We start from the raw sequence: 16102 nt of genomic DNA, 5'->3' as shown, positions 1-16102 counted from the left end.
CCGTGAAGCAGTCGTGTTTCTAAATCCAGCTCTATTTACATACTCATGTGGGCCCTGAAGATGCCAGCTGGGCCATCCTCATGAGTAAGCAAGATCGGACCAGCCTGCGATGCCTTCATAAGGCATTCCAACCCCATGATGACGAGGCCTGCTCCTTGGCCCCCCATCCCCTTTTCCCCATGCCGGCTTGAGAACTAAAGTCACCCACCTCCTTCCTCAGCAGGCTTATGGGGGCTGAGGAACTGGCCCCACGGCTGTGAGCATGGTCAAGACTTTATTCTCCCTTTTGGCAGTCAGGGTGATGGACCATCACCTCCTGGGGAAGTCATGAACCAAAAGTGGTGTTTACTTTGCTGCTGTAAGGACGGGCACCGTGCAAGGCAGGTTGCAGCTCCACCAGGACTGAGACTCGGTGTCTACCACAAAGGATTCCCAACCCTGCAGCCTGGACTTCCCTCAGAACTTCTCCCTGGGCACTGATGAGCGATGCCAAGCGCAAAGAAGCCAAAACCATCCTGCTGTCACCCCACCAAGGGCCAGATCCTGCCCATTGCAAAGCGTTCTGTCTGAATGCGTGTGCAAATATTTGGGAGAGGGATGGAAACCAACGGACCAGCGCGGAGGAGCTTAGCCAAGGGGTGACATCAGGCCCTAAAAGCAACTGTTGGGAGAAAACACTGCAGATTTGGGCAGCCAAATGCCAGCAGTCCCACATCCCTGGCAGCCTTTTTATTGACTCTAATGGACTGCAAAATCTGGCCCTTGAAGGGCTTCGGTTCAAAGGTAACATTGATAATAGATAATTAATCTAGAGGAGTGTTCCTAGCGATGGGGATAGCTGTTGTACACCCCACCACCTTTTTATCAGTGTGATTAAGAGCAGTTGACGCCAGAGTAAGTAGCAGTGCTGCCTGCTGGAGGAATCAATACTCTGTGTGTGTGTGTGTGTGTGTGTGCACGCTATGACAAAGTGGATTATCTCCATCCTCCCCAAATAGCAGCTGCAGAGCAAAGAGGAAAAGGGAGAGTGGCTGAATTTGTACCTTCAGGTAAAGTTGCCTGGTGCTTCCTGGTGGGAGGGGCAGAGGCTTTGGGGGATGTTTAAATCTCTCCCCAGGAACAAAAGGAGGGGAGATTAGCTCGACCCCTGGAAGGGATGTGTGTCCTGCCCCTTCCTCCCCCTCCATCCCCAGTTTGCCGGGGACCCCCACGCCCCGGGCGGGCGCTGCTGTCTGAGGGTCTCTGTGGACGCGTGTGTTCCAGTCTGCAGTGTGAGCAATTTCACTTGAAAAGACAGAGAAATCCCCTCCTTTGAAAGTCTCAGTGTTTGGTTCTTTCCAGTAATGCTATAATTGGATGGGATTTTCTCTAATACAGAGGGAAAGTCCTTAAGATGATTTTTCACACACCACCACCCTCCTCCTTTTCCTCGTCCTACCTTATGCAATAAAACTCCCTTCTCCAGCCTCTTCGGCTCCTCTAGGGTGGGGGATCTGCTGAAGGAGGTGGCGGCGGGGGGGAGTTGGATTTAACACCCTCCATATAACTGCAGCATCGGCAGCACGGGGATTTGCTGGGAGAGAGCATCCGTTCCTCCTCTGGAAGCAAGCGAGAAGCCGCTCGGATCAACTCGAGCTTGGCTACACGGGGCGATTAGATCTCGGAGCAGTTGCCAGAGCTCACATTTGCAATCACTTGTCATCCAACCCTAAAGAAAATAATCAGGGCCCGACCCCTGCCAAATTCCCAGTGATTTAAATATCCCCGAATGAACTGCATTTCTAGTATAATTTCACTAGAATGAATATATCTCTCCATCTAGCTAAACACAAACTTTTCTTTATATATATGCATATAGAGCTCTATGTGTGTAAATAGAAATATTCCCTACTAAGGGAAAATATATATGCAGTTCTTAATGAGAAAGAAAACGCATTTTGATTTGAGCTAACGCAAGGTTGCAAGCTTTCCTCCAACAAAGTCATTAAAAATTGTACCTCTCTTTGTTCCCTGCGAGCCACAGAAGTTTTCTGATTCACAGATAAAATAAAATAAAGTCAAATAAGTAAATAAAATCTCATCCAGTTCTCTTTCTTTCCTAAAAAAAAAAAAAAATAAAAAGCACCAAACCCCAGCAAAAACGAGCAACAGGCAGCAGCCACAACACCCAAAAAAAAAAAAAAAAAAAAAAAAAATCACATAAAAGAGAATCATCGTTGTTATTCCAGGGAGAAAATATCTCCTAGCTTATCCAGTGCCTCCATCCCCTTGTTTTCGCCTCTCCAGCCCCCATTCAAATGACCCAGGGTAAAGGGAAAGCCTGTCAGCTGGGTGACACTTGCTCGCAGATACAGCAAGCTTTAAACAATATGTTGCAGAGGAGCAGCGAATCTAACCGCGTACCCAGCCTCGAGGAGCTACATCTTTATGATAATACTAATCAGGATTTTTCTAAATTTTCTTTTCTTTCTTCTTTCCTCCCCGCTGAAAACCTGCGGATGTTTTGGAACCACGCGATCCACCCCAAGTCACCCCCCGCCACCGCCACCGCCACCGCCAGGAGAGAAATTGTGACAATCTGCAGAGAGAAATATATATTAAAAAAAAAAAAAAAAAGAGATCAATTACTAGTGCCCCGTGGGGTGGATCTGGTGGATGAAGTCGTTTGCAGCAGCGCCTTCGCCAAGTCCCGGGCTGGGACTCCTGCAAACGGGGATGATCTGGAGGAGCCTGAGTGAGATTTGCATGGAAGAAGTTGGTTTCTTAGCAGATGTCTTCAGTGGAGCTCTTGGATATCTGGCTGGTTGGACTGGTGGGGAAGGGGGGGGTGGGTGTCTGGGGGGGGGGGTGGTGGTGGTGGTGTGTGTCTGTGTGTGTGCGTGCATGTCTGGGTGTAAATCCTCTTTTTTTTTTTTTTTTTTAATGAAAAAAAGAGGAAAGGCAAAAAAAAAAAACAAAAAAAGAACAAAAAAAAAAACCCAAACCAACTGAAAGTTTCTAGAAAGTTAGTTCAAATGCGTCCCGACCGCCACAGTGAGGAAACGGGGACTTGAGAAGACAGAATGGCAAGAAGGAGCAAATCGAGAAAATAATAATTTTTTTTTTAAATAACTTTTTTTTTTTTTACTTTTTTTTTTTTTTTTTTTTTTTTTTTTTTTGCATTTTAGTAGCTTCGACCCAGGGAGTGAAATCCGGGCAGGTTGTTATAGCTACCCAAATCCACAGGGGTCCCCCCTGTCTATTTAAACCCCCTAAATCTTCCTTCCCCTTTTTAAAACTACATTTTATCCCTTGGCTTGTGGGCCAACGTGCCCCCTAATGAGTATTAAAACACTATCTCCTTGCAATTAGCTCATTCCTGACTTCGCGCTCCTGATTGACAGAACAAGCCAAAGCATCAGAATTCTCCCTTTGGCAATAAGTGCTGATTGGGTCCTTTTTAAGAGAGCTACTTCAAACTTTTTTTTTTTTTTTTTTTTTTTTTTTTTTTTTTTTTTAATATTTGCCTTCAGTGTCTTGGCTGAGAGAAGAGTTTTTTACCTCTCTGAGATTTTTTTTTTCCTTGAGAGTAGTAGAGGAAGCAAGAGAGGATTTACCTGGTCGGGTTGAGTTCACTTCATTTGACTTTTTTTTTTTAAATTATTGTTATTATTATTATTATTAAAATAATCATCCTGCCTCAGAAGAAAGGAAGGTTTTTGGCAACTCTGGTGAAAAAAAAAAAAAAAAAGAAAGACAACTTTTCATCAATGGCCTCTTTTGGATATTTCCTGTTTCTTTGTGGGTTGAGTCAGGCTCTGTCAAGTTACCCAATCTGGTGGTAAGTTTTATTCTTCTTCTTTTTTTTTTTTTTTCTCTCATTTTCATTTATTTTTTCCCCTCCTCTGTTTTCTCTGCAACCCCTGCGCTTAAGATGACTTGAAATTCTCCTTTCGTTGCCACTCAGCTAAAGAGGTGGGATTGTTCCAGCGCCAGCAAGTTCTTAGAACCTGCATTTCACCTCTTTTATTTATGCATTCACTTTGTTTATTTTGACTGGGTTATACCTGATCTCTCCTTCTCCTACTGTAAAAGAGAGAGAGCGAGCGAGAGCGATCGGAAAGTTATTTTTGTTTTTTTTTAAGTGCTTTGATCCTCTCCTGTGAAGAACAAAAGGCGCTGCCTGAATTAAAGAGATAATGATACAAGTTGACATGAGCATTTCAAGGTGATTTCGAGCTAGTCAGGTGGAAGGAAGGGGGGGAAAAGGATGAAAACTTTTTTTTTTTTTTTTCCCTTCGCTTTAAGGAATATTTAGGGGGAAAGGGAAAAAAAAAAAAGGGGGGGGGGGGGGAGAAAAGGAAAGAGAGAGAAAGGAGGTGAGAGGCTGCACAACCTGGGCTGGTTCTGAACAGCCAGAGCAGAGATGGGGCTGGGGGAGATGTGCCCGGCGCTGCCGCGGAGCTACCCCGCGCAAGATCCGCGGCGACTTGCGCACCCCCCTGGGATAGAGCACTTTTCTGGCCGGGTTGCAGCTCCTTTTTTTTTTTTTTTTTTTTTATTTATTATTTTTACTTAATTTATTTTCTTTTTCCGCGCGTTGCACCCTACGCCTTTAAGAGGCTTTTCTCCCTCCCTCCCCTCCAAAAAAAAGCAAATGGTGCTGGGCAAGGCATGTAACTGCAAGATCTGCTCTAATTACCCCGCGGAGGTAATTGGGCTCAGCGCAGGAAGGCTCCTGCTCTGCGGGCAGCTCGCGGGCGAGCGCGTAGGAAGCGCGGAGCGGAGCCGGCTGCGCGGAAGGGGGGCAGGCGGAGAAGTGGGTTTGGGGCGGGGGGCTCCGCGCTTTGCCACCGCCTGCGGACCTGTCCGGGGGTTTGGGGTTTGCGGGGAGGGGGGGGGGGGGGGGAAGGAGCTGCCAGCTCCGCACCCGCGGAGGGGCAGGTGAAGCTGCGCGCTCCCCTCCGCGCCCAGGGCGGTGCTGTAAATAACAGAGAAGCGTCTAAAACAACAACAACAAGCTAATGATAATAATTAATATATTTTTAAGCGCGTTTAATCTCTGCTTTCCCCCCCCCCCCCCCCTCCACACACCCACACCCGCCCCGGAGAGGGGCGTTAGCGCGGTTCAGGTGCGCTCCGCGGCGGGAGGGGAACGCGGGTGCGGTACCTGCCGCCCGCGGCCGCGCTGCCCGGGCGGTGCAGAGGTGAGGGTGTTGAAGGCAGCCTCTCCAACTATTTCAGGTATGTCTGAAAAGCAGGGAATTCGCCGGGATGGGAGAAAAGCAATAAAATGCAAATGGGTTCTTGGGAAGGCAGTCAGGGAGAGCACCTGGACGGGAGTCATTAAAAAGCAATCTTTTATTCCCAGCCACCATCTAACTTATAATTAGAAACTCCGGTTGCATTCCTGATGGGAGAAGGAAACGCATTCCTTTAATACCATCAGAAATATTCCCTTGTCGCCCACCGAAAGGGAGAGGAGGGCAGAGCCGCCCCGGCACCCCCCTCCCCACCCCCGGCCCCGCCGCAGCTCCGCTCCCCGCTCCCGGGGTGGCTTTTTTTTTTTTTTTGGGGGGGGGGGGGGAGTGAAGGAGGGATGGAGGCGGTGGGAAGAAGGGCAGGAGGTCTGGTTTCCAAGCCGGGGCATCAGGTGTGTGCAGGGGGACGGCAGCGGGGTTTGGGTTGGGTGTGTGGTCGTGTGTCCCCCCCCCCTCCCCTTCCCTCTTTCCATCCTTTCCCGGTGCCAACCAGCGGGTTTAGACGTTTCTTTCGGGGGGGGGGGGGGGGGGGAATATTAAAAAATAGCAAGTCCCCTCAGGCCATGGAAATGCAAAGAGGGTTTTGATTGGGGTGGGGGAGTCAGAGGAGAGGCCGGGTGCTGTTACATTGGCTGCCTAAATCCACCCCACCCCCCCCCCCCCCCCCCCCCGACCCAGCTTTCCCCCTTCATTTAGCCTCAAGCAAGTTATAAACCCCCTTGGCCACCCCCATGGCTGGAGCTGGGGGACAGTGCTGGGGGCGGGAGGGTGGCACAGGGGTGTCCCCCCCCTGGACGCAGCCGTGCCCATGGCAATATCGGGAGTGCAGTTTCTTTTCTGCTAGTCAAGGACAGCCTGCTTCCAAACCAGCTGATTTAGCAAATCGATCGTGCTTTTTAATTTTATTTTAGTTAAATTTGGTTCTTTTCTTTCTTTTTGGAGGGGGGGTTGTTGTTTTTCTTTTTTGAAAGCGCTGCAGAGAGGACCAGGATGTTTTTGTTTTAGTCTAGTAGTGCAAGCAACAAACATCCCATCCCAACCATCTCTGCTTAAATCCTGTATTAGCTCATAGCGACTTGACTGCTGAGAGCAGAAAATCTGTAATTTACCATCCCCAAATTGTGCCCCCTGCAAATAAGAGCTTCTAATTAAAGCGTAAACTCATCCTAAAGCACACAGAGCTACGGATACTTACAGTGCTTGCAGCTTCAAGACAATTTGAGCAAAAGCAAGGACTGAGAAGCGACACTCTCCTGAGGTTTCGGTTAATTATTCTCCCAAAGGAAAGAAATTAGGGGAAACATCAAGGGTGTATTTGTCAGGGGGAGCAAGTGGGCACGTGTCTGTTGCTGTAATTTCTCTCTGCCTCTAAACAGAGCTCCTTCCTTGGCTGAGCTGTTTAAATTGCTGTTCCCACCACGGCATAGGGGCACCTGTTTAAAGTCAGGCCGCGCAGCGCTGGGTGGGCTCCGTGCAGTCCCAGATGCGCGGTACCTTCGGGAAAAGTTCAGTGGAGCAAAAGGGAAAAGATCCCCCGGAGCAGTGATGCTCTCCTACAGCTCCCACGTCCTTTCAGGGGAAGGGGAAAACTACGGGAGCTACTTAAAACCAGAAAATACTTAAATAATTTACAGAGAGGGATGAAACAGGCTTTAAAAATAATGATTTAAAAAGAATGAAAGGAGAGGGCACCAGCTCCTACTGGGATGGATGCAGCGGGTTTTTAGGGACGTGATTTATGGTGGCACAGTAACCCCACGGGACCTTCTCCAACGCAGCGTTGCGCTGTTCAACCTAAAGGAGCTGCTGGTAGCAGCAACAGGCTCTTCCACACCCAGGGGGCCAGATTAAGAGCAAAAATGTGGTGGGTTGTTTTTTTTCAAATGTTAGTGCTGTTCACTTTTTGGTTTGGTTTTTTTTTTTTTTTTTAAAAAAAAAAAAAGAAGAGAAGAAGGAATGAGCGGAGGCAGATTTGGGAAACTCAGAAGCAGCGTTCACGTGCGGCGGAGGGTTAGATGTGACCTGTCCCCTTGTCCTGTGGGGGTCTGGGGTCCGTGCAGGGTCACGGTGGCAGCGTGAACGAAATTAGAACTTTTTCCAGCTAACTTGCGCTGCCTCGGCTGGCTGCACACGGAATGGAGAAAGCATTTTACTTTATTTTTTAATCAGTGGCGTAAGGCCTGGCTTGGTCTGAGGACAGCCAGAGTGCAGAAACTATTCAGAAGGGAGAAAGGTTTGGTTCAGGAGGGAAAAAAAACCACCCGCAATAAAAATTAACATAGAGCTTCAGCGCTGGGGATCTTAACGTCCTGTAGCCCAGGAGGTTGGTACTAGGGGAGATGATCACGGGAGAGGATGGCTGGTGAATCAGAAGTACAGGCAGATCTCTTCACCGTGGGAGAAACCTGCCAGACGGCATCTCAAGCGCCTGGGGTGCGAGGCAGCTTGGTGCATACTGAGGGATGCAGATGGTTAAAGCCTGGAGAGGGGCTGGAAGTGGACACCTCACCGGAGGAGATAGGCGCCAGCTGGGACCTCATGTGGTAGCATCACTTTGGGCAGCGGTGTGCGTCCCTTCCCCTGTGTCGTTGGTCGTGGTTGGAGCTCCTGTCTCCTCTGCTGCTCTCTGTATCGCATCCTGAGCGGGGTGGGATGGGAACGGCCCCATAATGAACTGGGGAAGGAGATGAGGTAGAACCACTAGTGAACGCAGTGTTACTGGAGATGCCAGGCTGGTGTGTGGACGTGAAGGATGCCCGTTAGGAACGTTTTCCTGGCTGTGACCTGTGTTTGCTCTCGGCTTCTCGTCGCTTATTGCCCAAGACTGGTCACAGAAGCTCTGTGGGTTAAACCAGCCGTGTAGGGTGAAGCTGGCCAAAGCCCGTGATGTCCTGCAGCCGTCACGTTACAGCATTGGAGAAAGTGATCTAGAAGGTCTTTCCATCTCTGTTTTTTTTTGCGATTCAGGAAATGGAAGTGCAGGGGAGCAGGGTGGGAGGGAGCCTTGTCACCGAAAAGACAGGTCACCCAGTGGCGTTACTGCAGCAATGTGCCGGTGCCACACCTGAACGTCTCCCTGTCAGAGTTCGATGGCATCACCGCAATAAGAGCAGTGCAGGGATGAAGTCCTGGCTTGTGCTCTGGTTCAGGTGTCTCCTGGGATCTGTCCCCCTCCAGGTGGGTGGAACAGATCCCGATTTACACCGGGGCGGGTGAAAGCCAAGCCAGGATCTGGATCCCATGAGAAAACCGATTCTCCTTCTGTGGCAAACCCTGGAGAACCAAAGCTGAGTCTTGGCAGGCTCCGGACTTGAGAAAGCAAAGCTTAGGTTTGGCAGAGAGCAGCCGCGTTAAGTGAGAGACGATCATCCCTCGTTAGCCGGGAGGGAGGCAGAGCCGTGGAAGGTCACCCAAGGGACAGCGTGAGCCACGTGCGTTGGCACCAGAGCTCCTAAAACAACCTTTAACAGCTCGGAAGTAGGAATGGCATCGACCCACTTCTCCTCTGATCGATTAGCCAGAGCTGAAGAGGTTTGATGCCACTCACCCTCACTGCGGCGGGTCGCGGCGCGACGGTGAAGAGCTGTCGTGCTCCTCTGCAGAGGCGGCTGCATTTCAGCTGTACGCGGTGCAATCCCTGCGCATGCAGCCCTCTCCCACCCTCGCCTCAAGGCTTGGGAATTGTCTTTTTACACAAGTCCCTTTGTTACAGCAGTATCTGACACGGCCCTGTTTTGCCAGGCAGCGTATAATCGCAGAATGATGTTTTAGCCTATTCTCAGACACCAACTCGCCCACCAGCTTGGGTTTCCCTGAGCACAGCACGGGTGATGGGCACCCAAGCAGCAAGTGGGTCGAGGGGATCTTGCTGTGTAGATGTAAGTGGTAAGAAACAGCCCTTGTCTGGTCCGTACACAGGGTATGGTGTGCAAAGGGTGAGGGAAATAGTCTCCCATCCGCATTTTTTTTCACGGTGGGACCGCAGAAAGAGACTCTAATGATATTTGTGTTGCTCCTGGCATAGTCCAGGCATGGAGGGGCCGTGCTGGTGAGTTTAAATGACTGGACCAAGATCACACAGGAAGCCTTTCGCACAGCAGGAACTGAAAATTTCGCAAGGTCTTAGCAAGAAGCCCCTGATTCAAACACAGGGAGGGCTGGGACTCTCCCAAAAAGCACGGTGTGTGCTAAAGAAAAGCCCTCATCTACGCAGATTTTAGACTCATTTTATTAAATCTTCTTGTCTTGCTACATATTCATTGATTTATTTTTTTTTCCTTTCAATTTTAAGAGGAATCTATTAGATAAATTCACCCAAAACCCAGTAATGATATTCAAAGCACTGAATGAAGGTATTGCTTCAAACCAGCAAGCCTTCCTAACTAAGACAAGGAAAAGTGAATCATTTTGCTCCCCAGCCCTTCTCAGGTAGCCCCAGAGGCAAAACATGTCCTTCACAGACACTTGAACACCTCTAAGACTTCTCACCTGAAAACCTTTGAGCACCTACTAACACTGCTTAAGCTCTGGTACGTGCCCAGGAAGGGAGAGGATGTTTTTTTATTCCTGTTTTGCAGATGGGTTAGCAGAGGCCGAAAAAATTAAAGGCCCTGCCCTGGACCTTGCAACAAGCCTGCAGCAGGGCTGGGTGTAGCACCATTGAGGGAAGACAGGTCTTTTCTTCTTCCTTGAGCCCTTTATGCACAGGCCCCACGTCCTTGGGTGCTATTGCAGGGCAGGGTAAAAAAGTGTCTGCTTTGCGGGCAGTAGATATTAATAAAATAGGTGGGTCCTGGTCTCCTCTCTGAGCTCCCGTGCCACCCAGGTGAGCCACTTCACTTGGGCACATGGCATTTCTTTTTCCAGACTCAGTCCTACAGCCAGGCCTGCTGGAGGTAGATGAGTTGACACAGGGGGATGGCCATAGCCCTGCTTTCTGTTGGCCAAAAAAGACTTTTTGACCGTTCTCTCTAAAAGGTCAGGCTGGAGGAGCCTTTGAGTTTTGGTGTGAGCCTGTGGTCTCTCCTAGGAAAGAAAAGTCAAGGATTGATGATTGTACCAGCGGAAATGACTCACTGGTGTCTTGATCCCAGATTTATGGGATCCCTTTCCTGCTCGCATCCCACTTCCTACAACTGGGGCGAGCCAACTCCAGCCCTGCAGCAATGCTGCTGCTTTTCCAGACAGGGACTGCCAGTCTCTGCACCTTTCCCCGCACGGCTGGTGCTTAGCAAGGTTGCAAAGCAGCAGGAGAAGGAGGCTGCTCGGGGCTAGACCTCACGAGGAGCAGATGTTTTCGCTTTGCGTGAATGGGAGCGCAGGAAAAGCCCAATGGGACAACCACGGGTTGGTGGGCCTGCTTCCCCCTTGCTCGGCATCTGCGCTGTGTTCCTCGAGTGCATGGTTCAAACAGCCCGGCCGCGTTTCGAAGGGCTTTATTGGGCATAATGACAGCACTTAACTGGCATTGCACAAGTGTGTCACAGGGGGAATCCTGCGGGCTCTGAGTCACGGGTGCTCCGTTCGGACAGCTGAGCTGTACGCAGTAAGATGAACGAAGCTGGCTGTGCAATGGGCACGAGGTCTCAACCCCAGGGCCTCCTGCCAGCAGGGATGGACCCATCCTACTCCCACGGTGACATTTCCTTCCTGGAGCAGGATTGGACTCATGGTCTTGCTCTGGATCCTAAAGGAAACCCTGCAAGGCCAAAGAGCGCGGCTGAGAAGAGGAGAGGTGGAACATGTAGGTCTGGAGACTATTGTTGCAAAGAAGGAGAGAGGCTTTCTAGGCTCAAAATAGGCAACCACTGTCTTCTGGTGACGTGGAGCTCGGTGTTTTCTGCCCCTTCAGGTGGTGGCAGGTGCCTGGGTGATGGTGCCAGTTAAAACCACCAAAATATAGTGGAAAGGCAGGTGAAATAGCAGGGGGAGAAGTATTGGCCAGAGCACCTATGTCTTGACCACATGCTCTGCTTAGGCTGAATGAGGCACAGCCCCAAGGCTGCAGTAAGAGCTGTTCCCATCCTGTCTCACTAAACCCATCTCTGCTTTGTGGACACCACCAAGAGCTAAATGAAAGCCCAGGGTCCTTAAGAGCCAAGACAGCTCAGTTGTGCTTGATACCGAATGGAGGTGAATACTCAGGAAAGTCTGTAAGAGCCGGAGCCCTTCCATGACGTATCCACCAGGGCTTTGCTGGATCAGGCCCAGGGTTGGTCTTGCAGAAAAGCCACCCCTGACACTGTCTGTGACAACTGTTTCCATCTAGCCTGGGCCATTCATAGTGCTTTTCACCCCTCCTGTCCCTTTAAAAGTGGCAAGGTTTGCTTTAAGTCCTGTTAGCATGTGTAAAAATTCATCAGTTCATCAGTTCACTCCAAATTCTACTGGTGCTTGTAAAAAAAAAAAAAAGGAAAGGGAAGAGGAACGGATACATTAACTCCCTTGTTCTGAACTCCTAACATAGGGCACTGCTTTTAAAAACAGCCTGTAAACCAGGGGAGAGCGTTGTGCATCACAAAGGTGGTGTTTGTCTCTTTCTCCTTGTTTGTCACCTGCATATTCACAGTCCCCTTCCCACTTGGGTGTTGCTGATACCCAGAGAGCGCTTTGCATTTCTAGAGCCTGGGCCATCAAAGGAGTTCAAGGTGCCTTTGGTCTCCTCATCACAGTTTCTCTTCTGGTGTAAATAATAGTCAGTTATGCTTTATACTGGCATAGTGATAATTCTTAGCAAAGATGCTGTTGCTCTTTTCCAACACGGATATTCTTCCACGCTCTACTGATGTGAATTTCTTTTCTCTTACGGCATCTTTGCACGCTCTCAGGCTTCATCAACAAGGTCACATCATAGCATGTGGGCTGGTTCCCTTCTCGCATCACTCCAGGTGTTTGGGATGGCCATTTCTCCTCTCCCACGGGGGCTCTGTAGGCTCAAAGTGTGTTGGAGTAGGTTTTCCTAGAAGGCTCAGAGAGTGCCTCAGGGGTTCCTTGAGCTCAGATCATGGCAGAGTCTCACATTTCTGGCCTGGCCTCATGTCTTTCGCAGATTATGGAAACTCTCCTGGTCACTGTGCATGAACCCTAGTGGTCAGTTTAAGTCCAAAAAAGGTGTCTGGGTTCTCATCAGACGCCCGTGCATAGGTTCTACTTCCAGTTAAGATGCCCAATGGCATCCTGCTTGTCTTCAGAGGCCTGGCAGGGATTGTAGACGATCCATTGATGACTGCTCCTTTCTCAGCAGCAAATGGAGGCCAGTCAAGAAAACCCTAAAGCATCTCAGTGGCACTTGGTGCCTATCTGCAGGCAACTGAGCAAAGCCTTGGGGTGGGATTCATTTTACCCATTACGTGTCTGCAATTTCGATGTCTCCATTCAAGCCAGGTGCTCTTGGCTCCTTTCGTTGGTGGGGAGAAGTGGGCACTTTCTTATGGTGCAATTCATGTCTCAGTCATTCAGCTGAGCTTGGCTGCTTAAATCCTCCTGTGAAAACAGAGGAGCTGAGGCAACCAGCTCAGAGATACCTCCACCATTGTCATCCAGGTTTAGTCAGGTTACACCCAGGGAAGGGAACCCTCTTTAAGAGTTTGTTCATTTACCTATTTCCTAGCTGTTAAAATAGAAGGTCTAATTCCCCTTCTCTGGCATAATTCCACGTGGCTAAAATCGAGTCATGGACTTTTTCCTCCATTGTTTTCCTGTATTTTAATAAGCTCCCCAGCACACAGTGCTCATTGCTGTACTGGAATGGATGCAGCCATGGTATGCTACTGCAGGAACGTGCATGCCATCCAGGCTGGTACTAAAATCCTCTGGGCCACCCCTCTCCTCAGCAAATTTACCCCATCTTATATTTTGTCGTGTCTCAGCATAGCTGCTGAAGGCCTAAGCAGCTTGAGTGTTTCGCAGCTTTCTCCCTAACGTATTTAATCCTGCCTCTAATCCTGCATGCTCCAGAGCACAAATACATCTTCCTCATGCTCCTTATCCTCAAACACATCTAGAGTCTCCCACCATTCTCCAACCGCATTCACAAGTCATTGGCTCAAGCTTGTAATACAACTTTGTCTCAAAACTGTTTAAAAAGAGGTATAAAATGGCTTTCTTGCTTCCCTGTCATGACAGCTTTCTCAGCAGAGGACACTGTCACTCCTAGGAGTTGTATCTGCATTTCGGAGAATCCCTATGACTTTTTTTCACTTTCAGTTCTCTGAAATCAAAACCTTTTCTCTTTTCCCAGTCTGTACCTCTTACGTTCACTTTCCAGTTTCGTATTTCCTCTACATCTCTGTTGGAATATGCAGTTTTATGGCAGTGGTCATGCACATCCAGGTTTCCAAGGAAGTGGAATTCAACAGAATTCACATCGTGGGACGGAGCAGCGAGAAAAGGCAGAGCCGATCTCTGCTATAGCCAAGCTTGTGAAATGAAGCCAAACAGCACTGAGCAGAGCAGGAGTTTCTTCTGCTTCCAAAAGGGTGCACCTTGTCTAATAGAGATATTTACTAAGGGGTGGGAAGGCAGGAATGCAACTCCTTGAACAGTTGCCAAGCTTACCATTCAGTTTGTCCCTCTGCCCCCAGAAGAACAACAATAGAGCCTGTTGCTAGACAGTGTTGCGTGGCACGACAGAAAGCAACTCTAAATCCTTTGCAGGCTGAGGGACACACTTATGGGAGCTTTTTCTGTTTTTTTTTACGAGCCTACAGTAGCCAGGAAGAAATGGGACAGTCTAAGTCCTTGCTGGACAGGTGGGACCCCTTCCAAAGCCCAGTGAAGACTGGGGAAACACCACTGGGCATCAGATGAGATCTGAAGAATTTAAAGGGAGACCCACAGTTCCTTTAGAGATTTAAAAATCTGGTTAATGCTGGGTTTCAGGAGATCCAGGTTTGATTCCTATCCCTTCTGGAGGGAAAATCTTCTTGCAGTCTCTAGCCAAGTTTCCCTTAGAGTTATTAGTGAGAAATAAGATGCAACTCATCTGACGTTCTGTTAGACATTTACTTTTGGATGAGATGAATCACATCCCAGCTGTGCCAGTTTTCTCACCATTGCCTGCAAGAGGATCCCAGATGACTAGGTCAGACAAAGATATCTCCTTTTAGACATATTAATCCATCTTCCTTTTTTTTTTTTTCTTTGAATACACTCCTAAAGGCTACGAGCATCATGGCATTTTATGATCTACCTAGACTTGTAGAATACTGAAAGAGGAGACTTCCATTGGAAGACCCTTTTGAAAATCCTGGTGGGTGCTGCTTTACATCTTTAGTGACCGAATTACCTTTAAAACCCCATCACTTGAAGTCCTGGTGTTGCATTCCACCTATGTATACAAGAGCTGAGCAAAAATCCCATATCTCAGAAGGGTGTTTGAAGGGAATTCTTAGGAAGTATCAATTTCTTGCACATTCCTCCATGGGAAGAGTAGTCCAGAGGCTTTTGTGGTGAAATAATTTGCCTTATCGATCCAGAACGGGAAAGCTGGGTACCTCATTTGATCCTCCATACCACAGGAGAGCTGCCTCTCCTTGTGGATTGGCTTTGTAATGGTGGTGGACCGCTGTCCCGAAGGCTCTGAGAACAGCAACCTTCTGAAGATGTGTAGACGCTAGGAAGATGGACTAAAGGTATTCTGAACTTTGTGATGATATAGCCTGTTATTTTCTGGCAATGAGGGATCCAGGGACTGGGAAGCTCAGTCCAGTCTAGCCCATTCACCAGCTGGCTTGAACAAAGTGTGCTGGTTTGGTTTTTTTTCAAGTCCTGGATACTCTCCTATTTACAAATAATGTAAATTTACAGAGAAAGAAAATAACAGCCTGGTCTCCAGGGCCTGAAAGCTGTTTTGCTGCAGCGTTAGCAGAGGTATGGTTTGGTCACCATCTGGAACAATTTGCTGGTGGAAGTGCTCAGGCAAAACAATAAGAAGCCAAGTGGAAAAGGATAGAAGTGAAGTGCAAGGCTATTTAGACACATAATTCCTGCTTTATACCTTGGACTTATTGACTGCATTGCTGCAACCTGATCAATTAACTGATTTTATTAAGCTGCTCCTTGTCAGTGGATTGCAGTGACTGGTCCATGAATACCCTTAGCTCATTCTGAATGTGAGGAAAAGTGGATTAGCTCTGTTGCTTTTATTGAAGTGCTTATTTCTCCTCACATGCTGTAGAGAAAACAGAAGTTAAGCAGCACAGATTTAGCTAATTATTAGGCACCTGAGGTTAGTTGAGAGGCATCCCACTGCAGGTTTGCAATAATAGCTATAACAGCTTCTACCATCATTAAATCATTCAATCCACAAATCATCTCATCCATCCTCTTGTGCTTCAGGCTGGATTAAATATACCTAAATAAGAATTGTGAAGAAGTAATGGATATAAGAGGTAGCACTGAATCATTACTAACGAGAACATCAGCTGGATAAGGAAGGAGCTTACTGGATCACAGCCTTTTTCTAACAGGACAGGTCATGGATATTAGTGGATTGATTGCAAAACCTAAAAGTCACTTCCAACAGAAGACTAAGGGCACAGTGGGAACTAGTGTTTGCCTTAAAGAGTATAGGGTCCAGACAGATGGGGCAAACAACTGAGTTGAAAGAGAATAGATAAGGCTCATTAGCAGAAGATTGGGAATCAGACGGGGAAATGCTAATTCAGTGGCTACTGGAATCCTTGGTGCAACTTGCCCACAGGCGTATGGGAAGTCTGTGATAGAAACGAGCACTGAGTCCATCTGTCCTGCTGACGCAATGTGTAGTCTCGGTCTCCAGGTGAATGAAAGGTTCTAGCTGTCATAACACAAGGCAATGTGTTGTGAGTAAAGCTTTCTAACAGCTCCACTAAAATTACAAG

At 48.4% G+C, this 16102-nt stretch overlaps 1 protein-coding gene across 1 annotated transcript in view; it reads left to right on the top strand.

Annotated features, from left to right (window-relative positions):
- The first annotated feature begins 3749 nt into the window (after nucleotides 1-3749).
- WNT3A (Wnt family member 3A) overlaps nucleotides 3750-16102 on the top strand; it is an 85920-nt gene continuing 73567 nt past the window's right edge. The window contains exon 1 of the mRNA XM_086467431.1: nucleotides 3750-3820. Coding sequence (XP_086323557.1) covers nucleotides 3750-3820 — 71 coding nt within the window. The remainder of the gene's footprint in view (nucleotides 3821-16102) is intronic.

The sequence above is a fragment of the Leptosomus discolor genome, chromosome 6, assembly GCF_034619465.1.
Source record: "Leptosomus discolor isolate bLepDis1 chromosome 6, bLepDis1.hap2, whole genome shotgun sequence".
Lineage (NCBI taxonomy): Eukaryota > Metazoa > Chordata > Aves > Leptosomiformes > Leptosomidae > Leptosomus > Leptosomus discolor.
Note: the sequence above shows the minus strand (reverse complement) of the source record. Positions and strands in the feature narration are given on the sequence as shown.